Source organism: Urocampus carinirostris, chromosome 10 (assembly GCF_059441175.1).
Source record: "Urocampus carinirostris isolate Australia breed hairy pipefish chromosome 10, RoL_Ucar_1.0, whole genome shotgun sequence".
Lineage (NCBI taxonomy): Eukaryota > Metazoa > Chordata > Actinopteri > Syngnathiformes > Syngnathidae > Urocampus > Urocampus carinirostris.
Genome location: NC_142358.1, coordinates 24,363,055 through 24,383,979, shown reverse-complemented (window position 1 = coordinate 24,383,979; position 20,925 = coordinate 24,363,055). Strand labels below are relative to the sequence as shown.

Genomic DNA, 20,925 nt, shown 5'->3' with positions numbered 1-20,925 from the left:
TGCTCAAAAATCTATGGGTCCCAATAGAGATCTATGGGTCGCCATATTTTGTGTTATCGGCAACAAAAATATAATATAAATCTATATATTCATTCCGTTTTAATCATCACAGTTTAATGGTAATATAAATCAGTTGTCACTTCAAGATTTTTCAGTTCACAACAATATTGTACATTATACAAAATAATATTGCTGAAATAATTATATTAATCTATATTTTCATTCAGTTTTAATCATCACAGTTAATTGGTAATACAAAGCAGTTATCACTTCAGATTTTTCAGTTTAGAATATTGTACATTATACAAAATACTGAAAATACTGCCATCCACTGAACTATTTTTAGCAGTGAAAGCATGGCCAAGTCTTCTTTTTGATGTCGTATCCGTTCATACTTGCCTCTCTCTTCCTGCAGCAACGGAATTTCCATAGCTAATTTGTGGTTTTCATTGTCGTTGTGCCGATCCAATGTTCTTTTCTGAAAGTTCGTGTTGCGAAATGATTAATGCAATCCAGTTTTTTTTTCACGCTGGGTACACGCATCACAGAACATGTAGCCGCCATTATCATCCTCCTCATAGCGTAACCAGGAATATAATGTAGTCCATTTTGGCAGAAAAGTCCTTTTCTTGCTAGGAGTATTCTTTTATTTTCTTTTGTCGAATTGTTCGCTTCAACACACGTGTTTTTCTTTCCCACCTGTCCCGTTCTTGCGCCCGTCTGTCTCCGTTTTGATCCTGACCACGTCTGCTCTCCCGTCCCGACTTACGACCCGTTTTCATCCCGACCACGTCTGCTCTCCTGTCCCGACTTACGACCCGTTTCTGACCCCGACCAAGCCTTGCTCTCCCAGTCTCGGCTACCGACCAATTTTTTCCGTCCCCGACACCGCCATCGCTCGCTACGGAAGATCCACTTCCGTGTTAGGATCACAAACGAGTACGAGAGCGACTTACTTCCCGCACCTAGCGAACCCTGCATCGCGGGCGCAGCCCTTCCTCTTTCCTTTAATAAAACTTGTGAGAAACGTAACGCAAGTGGGTCCTGTCTCCGTCCTGGTCCGTGACATCCTGAGTTGTAAAAAAAACTTTATTCATTAAAAACATAACAATATTGAATTTTAAAAAAAGGAAAACTAGAAGAACTCGTAGGAAAATAAATTTGGTTTGATTTGACATAACATGAGGCCCACCTAAAGAGAGCTGACATGGATGTATGCCGTCTTGCTGCTACGGGTACCCAGAAATGAGAACAAAAGGGATGCTTTTTCATCATTTGTGGCTCTATAGGTTGTATTCTTCTTTCATTTTTGTAGGACTCATTTTAGGCAGCACAACACAATACAACGACATCTAGTGATAAAAAAAGTTTCCCTTTAAGTTTGCAATGTTTTTGAAGAGAATAAATCTTCAAAAGTATTATCCGTTTCCAGAAGTTTATCATTAGTATCTCAAGTTCTCATTTTCTTTGCTCATCTCTGCTCTTGATTTGAACGTCAACATATGTGTGTGGGTGTAACTTCCAAATCTGCCTCTTCACCGGCTGTCCATTAATTAATTCACTTCGGAATTACAAGAACAAAAACTTGGCCTTCTCACCATGGGGTTGTAAAATAGACCTTGCCCTATTATAGATTGTCTATACAGGGGTCGGCAACTTTTGGAGTCGAGGGCTATATTGGATTGATTGACTGACTGTTCTTTTTTTTTGTATCTGCCTATTAAAAACATTCTAAAATATTATTTGGCTCTGTTGGACTGAAAACCAAAAATAGTTGGGTTAGGACTATTCAATTTTGGTTAACAAGAGACAGAGAAACCACAAAGCAATGCCGACATTTGGATGGATTGGAAAAGCAACCCCAAATTTTAGACCACTACTTCTATGCCACAATCCAAAAACAGACCAGGACAAGTCCACATTTGAGAGCACTGTCCAGATTTGCGTCCTCAATGGTGAGCCAACAACCCATGCAGTTAAGGGGTTCGAGAATTCTTTTAAGAGTCTCCAAATCAATACCTGGCAGTATGTTAGATTAAAAGAACATTTGTACCTGTCAATTTTTTACATTTGCATTTAAGAATAAGTATACATGCAGACATATTTGTGTATATGTTGTATTTCTTTTTACATTTATTGTTCAAAAACATTTTTGAACACTCAGAATTAAAGTAATATATGAGGTCCTTGTTTTTAGGGACAACATTTCATAATATGCATTGAAAAACTCGGGCTAACCAAGTTAAATAAAACCCAGGGTGAAATGTGATTAATATTGTTTATAACTAAAATAAATATATAATTGCAGATCCTCCTTATCAAGCGACAATAAACCTTACATACAGAACAAGGCAACTATTTACTCACAGCAAGACCGACTATGTAGAATATTGCGACAATATCAGCAAGCTACGATGACGTTTTCATCTGTTACCACTGTGACCGAGACGATCCGGATAAGAGCCGAAATGGGGAAGGTGAGATAGGTCTTTAAAAAAAGAAATCCTGTTTAGAAATTGTTATATAGCTTGCACAATGTATTAAAAACGCATAAAATACGAGGATATAAATTGACAGGTATGCAATCTCCGTGACACCTCGTTTGCACCCACCCCCTCCACAGCATGCACATACATTTGTTACGGCACTCGTATTAAACTCTAATTTAATTTGTTAATATCATCTTATTTATCTAATTACTGTATTTAAAAAAAAATCTTAGATTAGTATTTAAATGTGTTTTTATTGACGAGGAAATTTTGTTTTATAACTATTAAGGGTTCACTTATATTCTTTTAGGGGGACGGGAGCAGACTAATTAGTTTTTATTTAGTCCATATAGGGAAGATTTGCTCGTTACCCGAGCAAATCTGGCGAGGACAATGATCTTGGAACAAATTAAGATCACAAGAAAAGGTACCACTGGATTTTATGTAATTATTAAAATTTTCGTTTGGCGGATGGATTACAAAGCCTGAAGACACGTGGCCCCTTATCTGTAATGTATCTTGCTTGCTTTTCCTGGCAACAAGTTTGTCTCGAACTTTCCTGATGTCCACATGTGTCCCGAAATAAGTTAGTTTTTCTCCAAATCTGCTGCAGTGGTTGCATCGTGTGCTTTACAAACTCAAAAAATCCAACAGAAACCTTCACCTTCTTTGTCACGCAAACTTGAAAAATTAATACCATACTTCTGATTGTGATTCTGTAACGTGTTGCATTCTTAAAATTCCAATATATTCCAATTATATTGTCTCCATTGTAACTGATCATGTTGGAGAATGACACACAAAACTTCGTCTCATGGTGGGAAAACCTCAAGTATTTTAGTTGTCTGTTTTAGTGATATCAATTTGTGGTTCATCCCGTCAGCGCTTGAAAAAAACAATAACTTGCATAGCTGTATTACTTGTATTACTGCCTCCCAGCAGCATAAAGGCATCATTGCCTGTGTACCATTTTTCCCTCAATTGGACCTTTTTTAATACATGCAATTTTCAAGAATCTGCTTTTTGGGATGCATCAGTTTTAAAGACAGTAAAACCAGCCTAAATCAAGTAAATGAAAACGTTTTTACATAAATATGATTTGAATAAAAAAATGACCGACCATTGTAATACATGGCCATCAATTAAAAGGGGTAATTGTTATGAAATATGCTCGTGCTATTCATTAAAGGCAGGGTGCAAAGTTTGGAGTGTACTGAAAAAAGTGGAAAGTTAAATACTTTCCATATTAAGTATGTGTTAACAATGCCCAACTGATTCAAAGAGCCCTTATGTGTCACGACCAGCACAGAAGGAGGACCCAGATGCATAACGTTATTCACAAGTTTATTGAAATATAGAGGAAAGGCAGTGCCAGCAATGAGGTGCTCGCTGGACGCGGGAAGCAAGACACTCACGGGATCGAAGCGTGTTCCAAATGCGAAAGTGGATCTTCCGGAGCGGGAGTTCGTAGCGTAGTTAGACGGAAAAACAGGTCGTTAGCCGGGACGGGAGATCAGAACGTGGTCGGGTTCAGAAAACGTGTCGTTAGCCGGGACGAGAGATCAAAACGTGGTCGGGGTCACAAAACGGAGACAAAAGGGGGAGTCAGGAATGGACAAGTGGAAAACGGGTGACGAAATGGGACCGATGGGAGTCAGAGTAAAAAATGCTTGCCTTGTGAAAACAGAAGTTCGCTGACGGACTGACCAAAGGCAAGTAAAAGCACTGTGCTTAAATAGGAGGGGAACCAATCAGGTAACCAGCAGCAGCTGGCGCCAAACAAGCGTGCACAGGTGAATGCAATGAGTAATCATGACATTATGATTTATTTTCGATTGCGCCAATCTGCTTTGTACTTTAAACAAAGCTGTTCAGAGTGGAACACATTAGGTAGGAGGAATGGGGCCTAGGGAAAGTGCTGGAGAGACGCCATGACCTTCCTTACAGTTTTATTTTCTATTTGTTAGTATAGCATGAAATGGTGAAAGTACTCTGGAGGGTACCTTCTTGACCTAGTCCTGAAGGTTTGCAGTTTTCTCCTGAACAATAGTTCCTTCACATTGCAGTTGCTAGTGCTGCCAATAAAATGATGAATTGATTTAAGTTAATTTTTTTGTAAATCTTACTGTGCCTCACCGGACAAGAACCTCATCTCAAGTTACTGGAAGAGGGTGCACGTGGAGTAGTAAGTCGGCTGGTTGAGGAAAACGTCTGGTTGCTTTGAAACCGCATATACTCAATGACACTTCCAAGCTTAAAAACTGCTAGAAATTGATGAGAGACAATGGATTATTTTATCCGCAATACAAATGTGTAATGAGCAAAGTGATTTGGTGCCATAGAAAACACTTAATTTTTTTCTAGTCTTTCCTGAGGTTCGTTTTTATGCAATTCAGTATTTAAGTTCCTTCTCTTCTAAAAATTTACAATCTATCACATAAAACACAATCCTCATCCATTGTCCTGATCTCCGTCCTGTCCATCTTGCTTCTCGTGTCCACCTTTAGCCTGTAAACTGCTTTCTGTGTGCCGCTGCATTTCATTTTTGCCACTTTCTCCTCCGTCCTCACTCTCCGTCTCCCACGCCTGCATGGATTTCTCAGGACAGGTCTGTCGGCGAATGGTCTGTCTGCGCCTACTATAACAGGATTGGTTGCTGTGAAGGGTACGCCTGCGATGCCATTGTCTGAGAGACTGTTGGGCTTCCACGCTAAGTTGACGTGCAGCAAGGCGTGGCTGGAAGCTGCTGATGTAGTAGAGAGCTGCATACAGTGTGGTAAGATAGTAACCCCCTGTTGGTGATGAGGATGAAAAATAATTAATATATCTAAACCTGATGGGATCTATGATCTAAAAGTTTTAGACCGCATCAAATTTAATTGAATATCAGATATTTAGAAGGATAGTTTTTATCTATGTTTCTTTTCTGCAGTAATAAGGCTTCATATAGTTTTTCCCCCAATTCTTACTTTTGCACAATGTTGCTGCTAATGTAATTGAATGTTTTCTGATGTAAATACAATAAAGGACAATCTACTTATGTTGCTTTACTTTAATTGACTTTACTTTACTGATCTACTTTTTTCACTTATTTTACTCGCTCGACTCACTTTCTGTGTAAGGTGCCCCTGATTATAAGCCACATATAGTACATTTTTAAAGGAAAAAACATTTTATACATACAAAAGCCGCACCTGACTATAAGCCACATGTGCCCAAATTGAAATATGAGATATTTTCAAATCCCTTAACTGTCCAATGGCCAGGAAAAGTATGTGTGTGTCTGTGTGTGGAGTCAGACTTTGGAATAATTTGCAAAATGAGATCAAACAATGTCCAACTATCCATGTGTTCAAATTTAAATACAAAAAAAGCATTACTGGCGAAATACAGGGATGAAGAAAATGGGATATGAGGGAGATTGGAAATACTGCATTTCAAACTATGGTTAACTTGTTGTTATTGTTGCTATTATTACATCAGAACTGTTATAAGTATTGTGTTTATTTTTATTGTTATTATCACTGGTGCCGCAGTGACATTATGCGCATTATGACGTTGAGGGATGGGTATTGCGAAGATTAGTGTATAAAATATGTGATTATTGTAACTATTATAATTATTGATATCTGATCTATGTAATAAGTATAGCCATGAGATTTTGTTGTATTGGACACAAGAGGAGCTATCTATAAAATGTATTTAATAGGGAAGATAAAGGGGCAGGAAAAATAAGCATCTGCTTCTGACTACCCCTTTTCGAACATGTTATGTGACATTATTTTGTTGTTGACTCATTGTTTTTGTCCTGTTTTTATTTTTATGTTCGAAATAAAAGTTTTCATTCATTCATTCATTCATATCAAATACGTGTCTGTAGGATGTCACCATTCACTGAGATACGTCATGCCACAAAAACTCTTGTGATATGATGAACATTTCAAAACATACGATCACAATCAGTCTGAAACAAAATACCGGAAAACTATAAAGCCGAGGAAACTCACCATTACGTCCCCTGGCCGTCTTCAACTTCTTTGTATGTCGCGAAAATGGCTTTGTTACATCAAGGACTATCCATAGAATCCAACCGTGTAAAATACTTACTCGAAAACACACGATAATGCCGACAAATAAATCGGAATCCGCCTTAAACATTTTTGCTTCGTTGGACTTTGCTTCTTGATATCAGTTAGTTTGGCCACATTATTTCGGTTTACAAATAAACAAACTCATAAAATTATTTCCAATAAGGTAGTTAGAGCTCCCCTTTTTGATTGACACCTTTTCCAAAATGAGGGTCTGTTCATGCTAATTTTATTCATGTACAAAGTTATATTAAACTTGTGTTTTCCTCGACACATATATTCCATGTCTCACTCTTACTGCTTGTGCGCCCCTGGTGGCTGTTTAAAAAAATGCATGGATTAGCCGCATCATTGCTTAAGCCGCATGGTTGAAAGCTTGGGAAAAAAATAGAGGCTTATAGTCTTAATTTTAGGGTACTTTGATTAATTTACGTAACTTACTTAACTTTATTTAGTTTACTCACTCACTCACTCACTCACTCAACAAATATTTTTTTTAAATGTTATTTTTATTGAATGTTTATCCTGGAGTGAGATATCTGATCTCATTGTAAAGAGAGACGATATGTTGTAATGAAGACTATTCTATTCTATTCCATTCTATCCTATCCTATTCTATGCTATTCTTTTCTACTCTATTCTTAATGGGTCACGAGCAACATTTTCCTACCTTCTCCCTGCAGCTGCGTGGGGTCCAGAAGCTCCATCATGTAGTCGGAGTCCATTTGCAAATTGACCAGTTCACTGCGCAGAAGCACCCAAGTCAAGCAAGGAAGGAAATCATCAGCTCCATACACCACATCTGCCAGAAAACAAAAGATTACTAGACCTCACTGGAAATAATTTCCCCTTTTCAAAAACACAAATAAAATTAAACACGATATCCAAAAGAAAAGCCTACCACCTGAGCTAGCATTAGTGCTCATGCTGTGGTAGATAGTCTTGCAGATTTTCAGCAGGATGCGGACCTTCTTGTTGGGGGAATAGGCCTCATGCATGCTTAACCACCTTTTCTGGATACGCTCAAGGGTGACCGGGTCAGGAACTCCGACTCCGGAGGCTCCGCCTAGCGCCTCCACGCCGTTGTCCTTCAGAACTCTCTGTTTGCTCTCCAACTTCTGCATGATGCCGTCGTCGGTGCGCCAGGCGTGAATGCAGGAGTAGATGTGAGCTGACACAGGTTTTAGGGCCACCTTATGAATTGAAATCTCAACTAGGGAATCTAAAGAAAACACAAATCAGGAAAGATCGACAGTGACGCTTGTTGATTTCACAATCCATATACTGTGGTACCACTTTATACAAGCAAGTCTAAACACGAGAAGTTCAGTATAAATACATTTTATTTGCAACACACAGCTTGCATGCTACAAAAAAAACAAAATCCGGTTCACGGGCAGTCCCAGAGGCTACCACTAGAGAGAGCTCAAGACATCTTACCGCTTGTGACTGCCCAGTGCCAGCATCAGCTCGTCTAGTTTGAACATGCAAACTACTATGGGCAAAAAGAAAGAGCTGTGAAGTTAATTTGTGTGTATGTTCCCTTAAAGTCACAGTAACTTTAATTTTAAGTGCTTAATAAGTGCTTACGTATCATCAAAAGTCTTTCGATCTCATACCTGTAAACCTTCGCCAATTTCTCCCCCTATTATTGATTGCAAATCAAGTCAAGTCAAGTCAATTCACATTTATTTATATAGCCTTTAATAACAAAAATGTCTCAAAGGACTGCACAGGATTACAATTACGCAATTACCTGATCTTAAACCAAATCCTCTTCATTAAGGAATAATAAACCTCACAAGCACAACGCGGCACCTATTTCCTCAAAGCACGACAGACTATGTAAAATAGCACAACAATATTAGCGATCTCCGATGACCTTGTCATCAGCTACCAGACAGAGACAGAGAAAATCCGTATTAGACCTGAAATGGGGAAGAAAAGATTTGTCTTTTTGTTTTTAAAAAAATCCTGTATCCAAATATACAAACGGGAACATGTATAGGTTTGCAAGTATGCCACTCTTCCTCGCAAATGCCTCCCTCCCCATTTTGCGACACCACATCTTGTTTATCTCATCTCATCTCATCTCATCTCATGTCATCTCATCAGCTACACCGCTTATCCTCAGTAGGGTCGCGGGGGTGCTGGAGCCCATTCCAGCAATCATCGGGCAGTGGGCATGGGACACCATGAACTGGTTGCCAGCCAATTGCAGGGCACTTGTTTATCTCATTACTATATTTTTGTGTTTGATTGCTGTTTGAATGTGTTTATAATGACCAGGAAGGTGTGCTTTATAGCTATTTAGGGTTAACTTGGATGCTTGTGTGAGATCAGGAACGGACCACATAGCAATTATTTCATATCAGGGATATTCTCTCACTACATGAGCAATTTGAGTTATGAGCACAATCCTGGAATGAATTAATCTCATACGAAGAGGTACCACTGAAGTTTGGAGAGATGCAAAGTTTATACACTATATTCTCGCAACCGTATTAGCTCATTTTATCAATGCACTGTATTGTATTGTTGCAGTTTTCACCATCTGAAGGGATATCAAAATTTAGACGTCCCCTGTGGTTTCTGTGCTTATTTGGTGGTTTGTCATATTGATGGAGCTACACTCAGTATTTCAATCAGTGCAGAAAGGTCGAAAAGTGAAAATGTAAACTCACTCACCTATCTCTGAGTTAGTAAGATCAGTCATGCTGTCCAGCAGTGTTTGTATATCAGGATTGTCCAACAGAATCCCCCTCAGAAAAGTGAGTGATGATCTCACTTCTTGTAAGAACTCTGATCCCATGAACTCCCCGGGATCATTTCCCCTCTGCAGCGTCTCCTCCACAAATTCCCTCACAGCATCCGCAAACAAGCCTCGTTTCTTCTCACTCAGGTCGACCACGCGATTGCTCAACCTTTTCTTTTGACAAACCAAACTGCCGAGCGCCTGGCCCACCGCCGAAAGGCGATGCATGACTTTGTCTGCCAGCCGCTGCGCCGAGTGGTGGTGCGCCATCTGGCACAAGGAAGGATCTTCTGGGTCTTCTTCCATGCTGCTGACAGACAGCGAGTCCAGTTCAGGTGATGCAGGCTGAAGAAAAGAGCAGGGCCTGTGGGCAGGGGCCAGCAACTGTCCGTCCTCGATCCACGACACCCTGTGAGGCGTCTGAGGGCTGGCACTTCCACAGTTCAGTGGCTCAGAGGAAGGAAGAACGCTCCCGGTGCTGGATGCGGAACTTTGTCTGGAACGCCTCAGAATGACTCCATCTTGAACAGATGACGTTGATGGGAAGGTTTCTTCTGACTTGGCTCTAATCATCCCTAGAAATGAAACAATTACTTTACTGTTCAGAATAAACAAGCATGTAGGACATTTAAATAAAAGAAAAAAAATGCCAAAATTTGGAACATGTGCCTCCAAGTCCCATTTCAACGGCAGTAATATGTAACCTTCATATTCGCAAAATGTGCTTGAAATAGAAAATATATTGCTACACTGTTTTTAAAAATGTTTTTTTTGTGTGCCAAATCACGTGTAAACAGTAGTAAGCTATCAGAGCCTGCAAGCCTTTTTTGTTGTATTTTGTCCATGAACACGTATTCAATCATTTCTAATTGTCTGTCAGCTTGGTTTTATTGCTTTCCCTCCTGATTGCGCTGCTCTCAGATGTGTGCTTTTATTTTTAAGCATTTAACCAATTACATTTCAGCCATTAGTTGTTGCCATGCTCAGATATCTACACGGTGGTCTTCACAAAAAATCCTGAAGGCCACGTCCGGTACCATCAGTCTTCGGGAAAGCTTTTGGTTTAGCCAATCAGATTTAGAGTTGGCAACATCACAGCCTTCTAGCAGGCATACGAAAACATCTGCTGAGGGGTGGTACACCTATGTCTAAAATCTATTTCTCCACTAATTTATAATAGCATTTATTTTGTCACTCTACATTGAACTTTTAACTTGTTTAAATGTTGAACTTTTTATACCAAGCTACTTTAATGCCAATCAACTCAGAATCTCTGACAAACACACAACAAAATGTTAATAAAATTGACTTTTACATGCAACAACAAATAAACTATAAAATAGAAGAATAATTTTACATTTGTCATGTAAAACACAATATGCCCGAAAAATACAGGAAACTCAATTTTCTTTTTAAAGAGAATGTACATTATGGAAAAAAATTACTGCAAGAGTTCAATTGAAAGTAGATCAATTTGAGAAAAGATGGAATTCTATTACACAACTTCTACTTGATTTCTAAACACCTCACCTTTTAATTTTATTTTTTTATTTTCATTTTTTGTTGTTGTTTTTTCTTTTGTTTGTTATGAGAATATCAATTGTAATTTTTTGTGTTATTATATGATGAGTGACTAAACTGAGCGTGAGAAATAAAAGGTTCTAAAATAATAAACAAAAATGTTTATAGATGTACAGAAAGAGACAAAATACAGAAAAATGTTTAACCTTTTCTATACTCAACGAATTTAAAGTCAACAACACAGAATCCCTGTGGAAAAAAACTTGCATTTTTACCAATCACAAGAGAAATAAAAGAGTCCCGAAGGGGACCGGCTCTTGATTGGTTGTTCACCTTTAAGAGCTGGTTATTTTGAATGGTGATGGTTTGCCATATGTATCATTCTTTACATTTTCAGTAAGATTTTCTTTCTTGTTGAATCTATGCCACAAAGAATTAAGGCAGTTCTGAAGGCAAAAGCGCGTCCGACCCGTTAGAAGCATGGTGTACCTAATAAAGTGCCCCATGATTGAAGAATAATCAAATTAAATTGGATTGTGTATTATATAGATGAATCATAATCAATGCCCAGAACTATTTTTGAAAAAAGAAAAGCATCTACCTGAGCCTTCAGTATTAGTAAATAAAGATTCCTGGTCCAAGGAAACGGTTCTTTTGCCCGTCAGTCCCGCTCCGACCCAGCTTCGAGTGGAACTGAGTCGTCGACCTCGTCTAGAATTTGAAATCTGTGACTGAGGACCAATGTCTTGGTGTGAAAGCCAGTCGTCGCCATGTTCATGCAAATAGAGCGGATTGATGACACAAATTGCCCCGTTGGTAGAGGTCAGCTAGACAAGCACACAAGAAAAAAATGACAGTGAGAATATTATGGACATAACTTGAAAGCCAAACTTGATTTTACATAAAAAATCCCAAAATAAAATAAGTAAATACCGAATATAAATAATAGGCTGCCGGAAAATGAATGAACAGCATTGTCTTTAAAGGCGATAAGCTTTAGGATTCAATAACAACATAAATACACAAGTTGTACTTTTCAGTTAATACTGTGTGATGAAAAAATACAAAAAGTGGTACCTCTACTTACGGATGTCCCTACATACGAAAATTTCAGGTTACAAAATACCTAAACCTGAAAATATTGCCAGTAATTACGCAGGCGTTTCAGGATACTAAGTCAAAAATACATACCTGTCAACCTCCACGGCTCCATTCCCGTACAAACTGTCGTATTTTCCCTTACAAAATACAAAATAATCTTACACCATATTTTTTTTCCGGAATGATGCATGATGGGAAATTCCCGGGCGGCAGACGCATGCGCACAGTAGCATCAAACCGCTCGCTTCGTTTGCAATGAAAAAAATGATAACGAGATAGAGTTGATGGATTTGCCGTTTCGTGATAGTCGGTGTTTACCGGATGGTACCCATAATTGACAAATTTGCGTTTTTCCGTACAGATTTTCTTGTACGTTGTACACGTCTTAAAATGTATAATCAACATACTTTGTACGGCAAAAACGTACAGGTTGACAGGTCTGTAAATACAGTACAGTACACTATGCGAACCCTGCGTCGTTCCCAATCTGGCAACCCAATGCTGTGAATCCCAGCTCTTTGTGTGCCTTTCCTGCGCCTCTACCCACAAATGTTTCAGGATACAAAGCTACTCCCATAACCAATTAAGTACGTAAATAGAGGCACCACTGAATTATGAACAATGATTGCACCTGTATGGAGCACATTATCGTGGCTGGCTGCATGTTTTTCATTTCATCAGTCATCGGTTCAGGTTGCGCACTAAGCCAGGTTTCTGCATTACAGAAGATACAAAATGCATTATGAAAGACAATAATGACCCATAGTGAAGTGATGATTGTGCTGATAAACGATTAAAAGGGTGTTTTTAACAATGAAAAACGCCAACAACTGAAAGTAATATGAAACGAGAGAAAGATTCGGGAAGACTCACGGGGTTCAAGCTGGTTTGAGTCGGATTGTCTATCCAACTAGGGATATTCAGACAGATAGCCAACACGTTCTACCACGGGTTACAACAAGTAGAATGGGTTTATTCGGAATTCAATATATGTTTTTAAACCGTCAAGTTGCCATAAATCTTATGTTACAGTATACAGTGTCAGAACCAGAACAGGAGGAGGACCCAGATGCGTAACGTTTCTCACACAAGCTTTATTTTACGGGAATGGGGCAGTCATGCACGTTAACACAAACGCCAGTGGTTCGGCGATCGCTGGGCGGAAGAAGCAAGGCAGAAGTCTGGCGTGGAACAACAGGAAGCCAGAGGCTGACGAGATCCATACCAGGTACACGAGTAGATACCGGACAGATGGGGTCGATACCGGACAGGACGGGACAGAGAGGATTGATATCAGATACAGAGGACTGCAGACAGATATCAGACAGGGCGAGACAAACGGGATCGATACCAGACACTGGAGACTGGAATTCGATATCAATTAGGACGCGATAGACGGGGACGATACCCGATACTGGATGTTGTAGCAAGGTATCAGACAGGGCGAGACAGACGGGATCGATACCGGACAGGATACACAAGCAGGATACCAGACAGAGTAAAAACACATGTCTTGCGGGTGCGAAGGTTCGGTGACGGACTGACTAAGGGTGAGTGAGAGCACTGAGCTTAAATAGGAGGGAAGCCAATCAGCCAACAAGCCGCAGCTGGCGCCAAATGGGCAGGGCGAATTGGGGGCAATGGGCAACCGTGACATACAGTGCAGTAAGGACATTTTTGGACCTATATCTTTCTGTGTATTTAATCATCTAACTAAGTAAAGTATATGTGAAGTACAAAAGAATTGTCCCAATGTATCCCCTAACCCTTTGTATTCAGTGGCATTGTAGTTACCTATGGAACTTAAAGAAAGCAACAGCTCACCTGGTCAACGGGTAGAAAAACATCAGTTGAGCCAAATCAGAGAGACTGCCGAGAGTCCGACGGCTGAAAACCTGCAAGAGAAAGAGCAAGGACGGTAATCAAAATTCTGTTCTTTCTCTTAAACACTGTACTGCACCTGTGAGTAGAAAGGTGCCTGGACTTTTGCAAACCATCACTTGGATCAAGTGGTTTTGCTAAAGATTTTAATTTGTTGATATTAAACGGAATCAAAGGAATGGCAAATTGCCATTAAACAAATACAATAGAAGAGAAAAATGTTACAATGGAATTCACCGCATATGTTGAAAAACATTTAATAGTTTTTGTATAAAGAAGGTAATTTTAGGTGCTAATATAAAAAAATATTGTCACGGCCAGAACAGACTGTAGACCCAAACGCGTAAAGCTTTACACCAAGCTTTAGTGCGGAAGCGGAGAAGTCAGGCGTGGGAAAACAAACACCAGCTATTCGGTGATTGCTGGGCAGGAGAAGCAGGAACCCCACGAGATCGGAGCGTGGTCGGAGGGCGGAAAAGAGTCGAGCAGCCAGGACAGGAGATCAGAGAGTGGTCGGTGGACGGAAACAAGTCTGGCAGCCGGGACGGGAGATCGAAGCGTCGTCAGAGGAAGGAATCAAGTCAGGTAGCTGGAATGGGAGATCGGAGCGAGGTCGGAGGAAGGAATCAAGTCAGGTAGCCGGAGACGATTGGAAAGCCAGGGGCTTGCCTTGCATGTGCTGAGGTTCGCTGACAGACTGACAAGGAGTGAATGAGAGTGTTGTGTTTAAATAGGAGGGGAACCAATCAGGAAACGAGCAGGAGCGGGAGCCAAACGAGCGGGCACAGGTGAGGGCAATAGGCAAATCATGACAAATATTATGATGGTATTTACTGCATATGTCAGGCATATCCAAAGTCCGGTCTCTGTCATGAACTCAATATTATGTGGTCTGCCGGTAATGTTGAGCACAGTATAAAACTAACGTGTACCAAACCCCCCCCCCCCCCCCCCCAAAATACATACTTAGAATACATTAATAGAATAAAACATTTTAAAAGGGAATCAATAATTAATTCTGTGCATGTTACAAAATAATTTGTATAATATTGTTTAAAGCAATCGGCAGCACATCAGTTACGTGGTTAGCGCGTCTCCGCAACAGTCCTGAGGTCATGAGATCGAAACTTCCTTTACGGAGTTGCATGTTCTCCCCGTGCTTGCGACTGGCTGGCAACTAGTTCAGGGTGTCCCCTGCTCACAGCCCGAGGATGGAAAGGGATGGACTCCAGAACCCCCGCGACCCTAATAAGGATAAGCAGTGGATATAATGGATGGACGGATGGATGTTTAACAGGGTTGGGTAGGGTTATTTTAACTTGATTACTTTCAATTACTTTTGGATTACTCCAATACCAAATATGCTAATAAAAGACAAAAAATATATATATGAAAAAAATTATGACTCACAACACGTGGTAAGCTTTCTCTCCTGGCTTTGATCTCTTTGATCTCCGGCAAAACTAACATAAAATGCGATAGAAACAAAATGAAAATAAATCCAAACAGCTTGCCAACAACATTTTTGCCGTTCCATGTATTCCGTTACTCCCCAAGCCTGCACAAAATTTAGGAATTTTATTCATATTTAGTTTCTTTTGTCTTTTATTAGCATATTTGGTATTGGAGTAATCCAAAAGTAATTGAAAGTAATCAAGTTAAAGTAACCCTACCCAACCCTGATGTTTAAAGCAATAACGGAGCCGAGTCGAGAGAGCCGGTTCTCAAAAAGAGACAAAATTCCCATCACACTTTAGTCATACACTTCAAAATGTAATTCTTTTAACTGATGAGCCATTTTCTAAGTTCAATGCTAAATTTTAAACTTTGATCCTTGACGGTATCGCCAATTTACATTTTCTTAACTCAAGAGACTTCACACATTTTACAAGGGTTGTTTTTTTAGGTCTCGCACTTGAATTGGTTCATCAAGAGAGGCATCATACATTATAAATCGATGTGGCTTCTTTGAATATTAAATGAGCAGCCAATGACTTGTGTAAAGTGGAGAACCAATAAATGTATTTTGGTCATTGTCCTCACTGAAATTTTTTATTACAATATAACCTATTGTTTAGGAGTACATTTTATCCTCACTATGACCAGTTCTATCGGTAATTCAAATTAGTGATGAGGAGTCCAAACATTAATACTATTGATACTAAGCAAGTATTTGGATCAGATCGATGATATTGTCCTGGGATCGATACTTCACCACTCCTCCAAATTCCGCAAAGCGCTGCTTCTATGTGTGGAGGACTCAGCTCTCTCCGCCACTCTCGATTTTACACCTGTTTGTGTGACTTACAGGCACACTTTGATCACCTCTTCTTACCTGGGCTGCTGCTGCACTCTTCTTGCCCCTATAAGAATCTAAAGACTCTGGTACCTCTGCTTAAAAATGTCTCTACATACAAACGGGAAAATATTGCCTCTAGTTAAAAAAGCGTTTCAGGATACCAAGTCGAAAACACAGCTGCTATTAGCCCCTCCCAGAGTTTCCCGAATGTAAACAAACTGGCTATCGCTTAAAACACAGGTGTCAAACAGGCGGCCCGCGGGCCAAATCAGGCCCGCTTAGGGATTGAATCCGGCCCGCAAGACAACACTCAGAGAAGCGCAAGAGAAAAATAAGCTGCAGGTTGAAATATGTCAACTTGATGTTGCCAAAGCCAGGTGCCTCTCACAAAGACATTTGTATTTATTGGATTTGTATTTATTTTTCTCTCTCTTTCTTTTCCACCCCTTTTCTCCCACTCTGCCTCTGTCACTCTTTTTCTCTTCCTTTGTTGCTCTTTGTCTCTTTCTCTCTTTGTGTCTTTTAACCTCTTTTGCTCCAACTTCCTTTTTTCCTTTTCTCTTTTCTCTTACTTTCTTCATACCTTTCGCGCTTTCTTTTCTCTTTTCTCTCCTTCTGTCTTTCTATTTCTCTTTGGGTTTCTTTCTTCCTCTCCCTTTCTTTCCCCCCCCTCTCATGACTTTTTATCTTTTGTTTCTCATGCTCTCTCCCTCTCTCTCTTTTTCTTTCTTTGTCCCGCCCTCTCTCCTTTTCCCTCCCTCTTTCTCTTATTTCTTCATCTCTCTTTTTCTTTCTCTTTAATCTACTAGTCCGGCCCCTGACAGAATGTTTGTTCTATCGTGTGGCTCCGAGTTAAAATTAGTTTGACACCCCTGGCTTAATATCTGTCTGGCAACACAGTGCGCATGCGTGTTCCCAGCATTCAGCAATTTCAGGTGTAAAGTGGTTCGTTTACAATGGTATCACTTACAAAAATAACTGCGACAGAGTAGAGGTCATGAAAAGTAATAGTAGTGATAATAATAATAACAAGTATGGAAACTAGTTTAAAAATTTGGTAAGAAAATGACTGTTTAATATCTGTTACAATTTGTATATATGAAACAATAACGTTTTTTAATACAAAAATTGCTTGATTTTTTTTTCAATTTTCATAGTTTTCATAGACAATGCGTATTTCGTGATTTAAACGACAAAGGATTCTTAGTATTTGCTTTTTGTCACAGACCAGAACGGACAGAGGACTCTATAGCGTACATTTCTCAGTTTTTTTTTTTTAAAAGAGAGGTAGAGTAAAGCTTGCTTGCTTGATCCTGGCGAGGACTGACGGAAAACAGGAGCGAGCGAGGCGGGAGTGACACTTCCGTGTCGGACAAAGACAGGCGGGAATAGTAAGTCGTTTGGCCGGGGCTGGAGATCAGAGGCGATGTCGAGTTAGTAATCAGGGTCGTAGGCAGGAGGCAGGCAGGTAACGAGGCAAAACGGCAGGCAGAATGGGCGTAATCAGGTCCAGAAACAGGTCAATAACGAAGATCAGGCAGGAGAAAGGTATAGCAGAAACGGAGTCGGACGGGAATGCTCACTGAGTGGAATACAACAGTTCGCAACGATCTGACAATTACTGAGAGGAAGCTGGGGGTTTAAAAAGGGAGTGTCCACCAATCAGCTGTCCGGGCTTGTTGGCGCCAATCAAGCCGCCGCAGGTGCTCCAGATTGCCAATCATGACAGTATTAGTATTCTCAAAATAATATAGATTTATATGAGTATTTGATCTAGTTCGAAAGAGGTTGCTATCATAAATGACACTGGCTTTTTTGGGGGTCTTACATTACTGCACTCTGAAAGGCAATAACCTAAACTCACAGGAAGTGGCTTTGAGTTATTGGAACACAAAAACAGACAAACCTTCTGCAAGCAACTAATCACAGAAGGCTTACAACCGTGAAACATTAACGTAAGCAACTTAAAAAATGGCTTAAATGTCTCATATTACCGCAAAATTTGGGTTGAAAAATGTTAATACATGGCAATCTTTACAAGCCACGTTTATTTGTATACCCCTTAGTGAGAAGATGTCTCAAAGGGCTGCACAGACCACAGATTAATATAGACTGAAGACTATTATAACACCATCCCTTGATCTAAAAACTACATGAGTGCAAATAAAATTTCACAACTCCCCCGGACTGTAGAATATTTTGCAACATAACAATGACAATAATGCATTTCCAATTAAATAAACGCAAAAGTGATACCTGGCTATGTCCTCGTCTTCTTTTTCCATACATCGAGTTTGCGTCAACCTGCCGATAGTCAAAACTACTTCTGCAACCAAGCCAGAAAGTAACTTGTTCTGGTATTGGGCGTATACCAAGAACAAAAAAAAAAAAGGAACTACTTGCTTCATGCAAAGAGAGGCCTGTACAATTTTAGGTGCGAGTTGAGGTTTTGTATGGTTTTTAAATCGGCGTTGTTGATAGATCTCTTTTTAATATGAATAAAAGAAACCAATCCTATTTATAAGTGCCTATATAAGCACCTTCAAGTGACTTGTGTCACTTTTTTCATTCTCAGTCTACAGCAATAGTAAAAAGTATCCACTTATTTAATAAATAAAACCCATCTTGCTATAATGTTTCAGAGTTTGCACAATTTGTTTCATTGCCAGAAAAAAATATTTTTAATATCTATAGGGGCAATCAGATTCAGATTCAGATTCAGATTCAGATCTACTTTATTGTCATTCTAGTACACGTGTATACAGAACGAAATGTCGATGCATCTGACCCCCACAGTTTCCTTGAATGTACAGATATAAATAAAGTTGTATTGTATTTTGGCTACGTATAGTATTTTACCATAGTGCAAGAAGAGTAGCTAACCAGATGTGCAAAATGGGCAGTCAGGTTAACAAGTCAGGTACACAGTAACATTAACACTGTAACAATAACGCTGTAATTACAATAGTGCAGAGAGCAATGTGCAAGGAGTGGCAAGCTATAAAAAACTGCCAGTAGTGCAAAAAGTCAGATTAGCAGCCGTTTAGATTTAAGTTAACTATATGTTAGATTGACCATTTAACAGTCTAATGGCCAGGGGGACTAGACTATTGCGGAGCCTGGTGGTCCTGCACCGCACACTGCAGAACCTCTTCCCAGAGGCTAGCAGAGTGAACAGTCCATGATGGGGGTGAGAGGGGTCCCCGGTAATGTTCTTAGCATGGGATAGGCAGCGCTTCTGGCCAATGTCCTGAATGGAGGGAAGTGTAGTCCCGATTATTTTCTCTGCTGTCCTCGTTACCCTCCTCACACTACCCCAGTCGGTAGCGCTGCAGCCTCCACACCACACAGAGATACAGCTGGTCAGGATACTCTCTATGGTGCCCCTGTAGAATGTGATGAGGGAGGGTGGGGGCAGGTGGGCTCTCCTCATCCTCCGCAGGAAGTACAGGCGCTGCTGTGCCCTCTTAACCAGTGATGCAGTGTTCACGGACCAGGTGAGTTTGTTTGTAATGTGCACCCCTAGGAACTTGATACTGCTGACAACCTCCACAGCCTTGTTGTTGATGCAAAGTGGGGCATGGTTGGGCTGGTTTTTCCTAAAGTCGACAATGATCTCTTTAGTTTTGTCAACATTCAGGACCAGGCTGTTGTCCCTGCACCAGCCCACCAACTGCTCCACCTCCTCTCTCCTCCTGCCTAAATTACGTTTAACAACATTTTCATCAAGGTAATACTTAGACTCAAATTCAAATTACCAAATATTTGTAACCCCTTTTCAGGATCCGACCGTTCAATCCCATGTACACATTTACAAATAAGATAAATGGCACCAACACACAAAATATCAATTTGTACTCAAAAATCAAGAACAAAACAGGAACAAAGAAATTGATAGGGCAAACCTGAGCACATAATTTAAGGTGAAAGTGTGTGGAATTCTAGTCTTGGACAGTACCTAGAAATGGAGAAGGAAATCTGTGAGTCGTTTGCAGCCCCGAGACAAATTGGATGTGGAGTGTCTCGGCTAAGTGTTCATATGTAGGCTCTTAAGATTGCACAAGCCAAGAAATATGAAGGATTTACTGCACCCACAGGTTAGTGTACACATTTTTATTCTTTTCATTTAATTATGTGGCTATTTTAAGGCAGTTTTAGAGGATCGACTCAATGCAACTATAGGCAGTAATTTATAACTAGATAGTTACTTTCAGAGTAATGCGCTACTTTTGGGTGTCACTAATCTGGAAGGCGACTTAATTACCTTTTGAATGAAACAACTAGCATATATACCTAATTACTGCTTATCAGGAATGTGCCCAACACTGACCACAAATAATTGGTATTGGTATCAGCCCTGTAAAATGATATATTGTACCGGCAGAAATATCAATTGCAAATATTATGAAAAAAAAGTGGCTATGTGTTGCTAATTTTTATGACCAATTGACTAATGTGAAACATATTTTTGGGATGTCGAAAAATATCCAGACATTGCTGGAAGTTAGATTTTGTATTGTGTACACCTTTTTCTGAGTACAGGACAGTACTGTCGTGCTTCTTTCCGCCGCTACCAGCGTGTGTTCACCCAGCATCCACCCAGAAGGAAAAAAATCTGCTTCCTCTTCCTAGGTCGTGTGTAAACGTTCATTACCGTCGGTCTATACTATCTCTAGCGTGCTAAGAACTTTGACATTGGTATTGTTTAATATCTCTTGCATTCATTCAATATGGTTGGTGTAAAGTTTGAAGAAGAGGCGAGCCGTTTCATTTAAAATGAAAGTGGAATAA

At 39.9% G+C, this 20,925-nt stretch overlaps 1 protein-coding gene across 3 annotated transcripts; it reads right to left on the bottom strand.

Moving 5' to 3' along the window:
- Window positions 1-4,805: 4,805 nt before the first annotated feature.
- rinl (Ras and Rab interactor-like) lies at window positions 4,806-20,103 on the bottom strand. Of its 3 annotated transcripts, none has more exons than XM_088345547.1 (8): window positions 20,040-20,103; window positions 13,779-13,849; window positions 12,586-12,668; window positions 11,455-11,680; window positions 9,266-9,907; window positions 7,479-7,799; window positions 7,248-7,379; window positions 4,806-5,281 (listed from the first exon to the last, which is right to left on the bottom strand). In XM_088345547.1, exons 3-8 carry the CDS (start codon window positions 12,637-12,639, stop codon window positions 4,941-4,943), a joined length of 1,716 nt encoding a protein of 571 aa, XP_088201673.1. In that variant the 5' UTR covers window positions 12,640-12,668; window positions 13,779-13,849; window positions 20,040-20,103; the 3' UTR covers window positions 4,806-4,940. The 3 variants fall into 3 exon arrangements, with proteins under 3 accessions (XP_088201673.1, XP_088201672.1, XP_088201674.1); XM_088345546.1 differs by lacking the exon at window positions 20,040-20,103 and adding an exon at window positions 18,391-18,444; XM_088345548.1 differs by lacking the exon at window positions 20,040-20,103 and adding an exon at window positions 18,391-18,444 and having other exon boundaries at window positions 7,482-7,799.
- Window positions 20,104-20,925: the final 822 nt, after the last annotated feature.

Excerpts from the sequence above, each read along its gene's own strand:
- rinl (XM_088345547.1), bottom strand. The coding sequence starts at position 12,639 with ATGACTGATGAAATGAAAAACATGCAGCCAGCCACGATAATGTGCTCC. Across the intron at positions 11,681-12,585 it reads CGATAATGTGCTCCATACAG|CTGACCTCTACCAACGGGGC; the intron begins GTGCAATCATTG and ends GTGCTTGTCTAG. Across the intron at positions 7,800-9,265 it reads TCTTACTAACTCAGAGATAG|ATTCCCTAGTTGAGATTTCA; the intron begins GTGAGTGAGTTT and ends TGTTTTCTTTAG.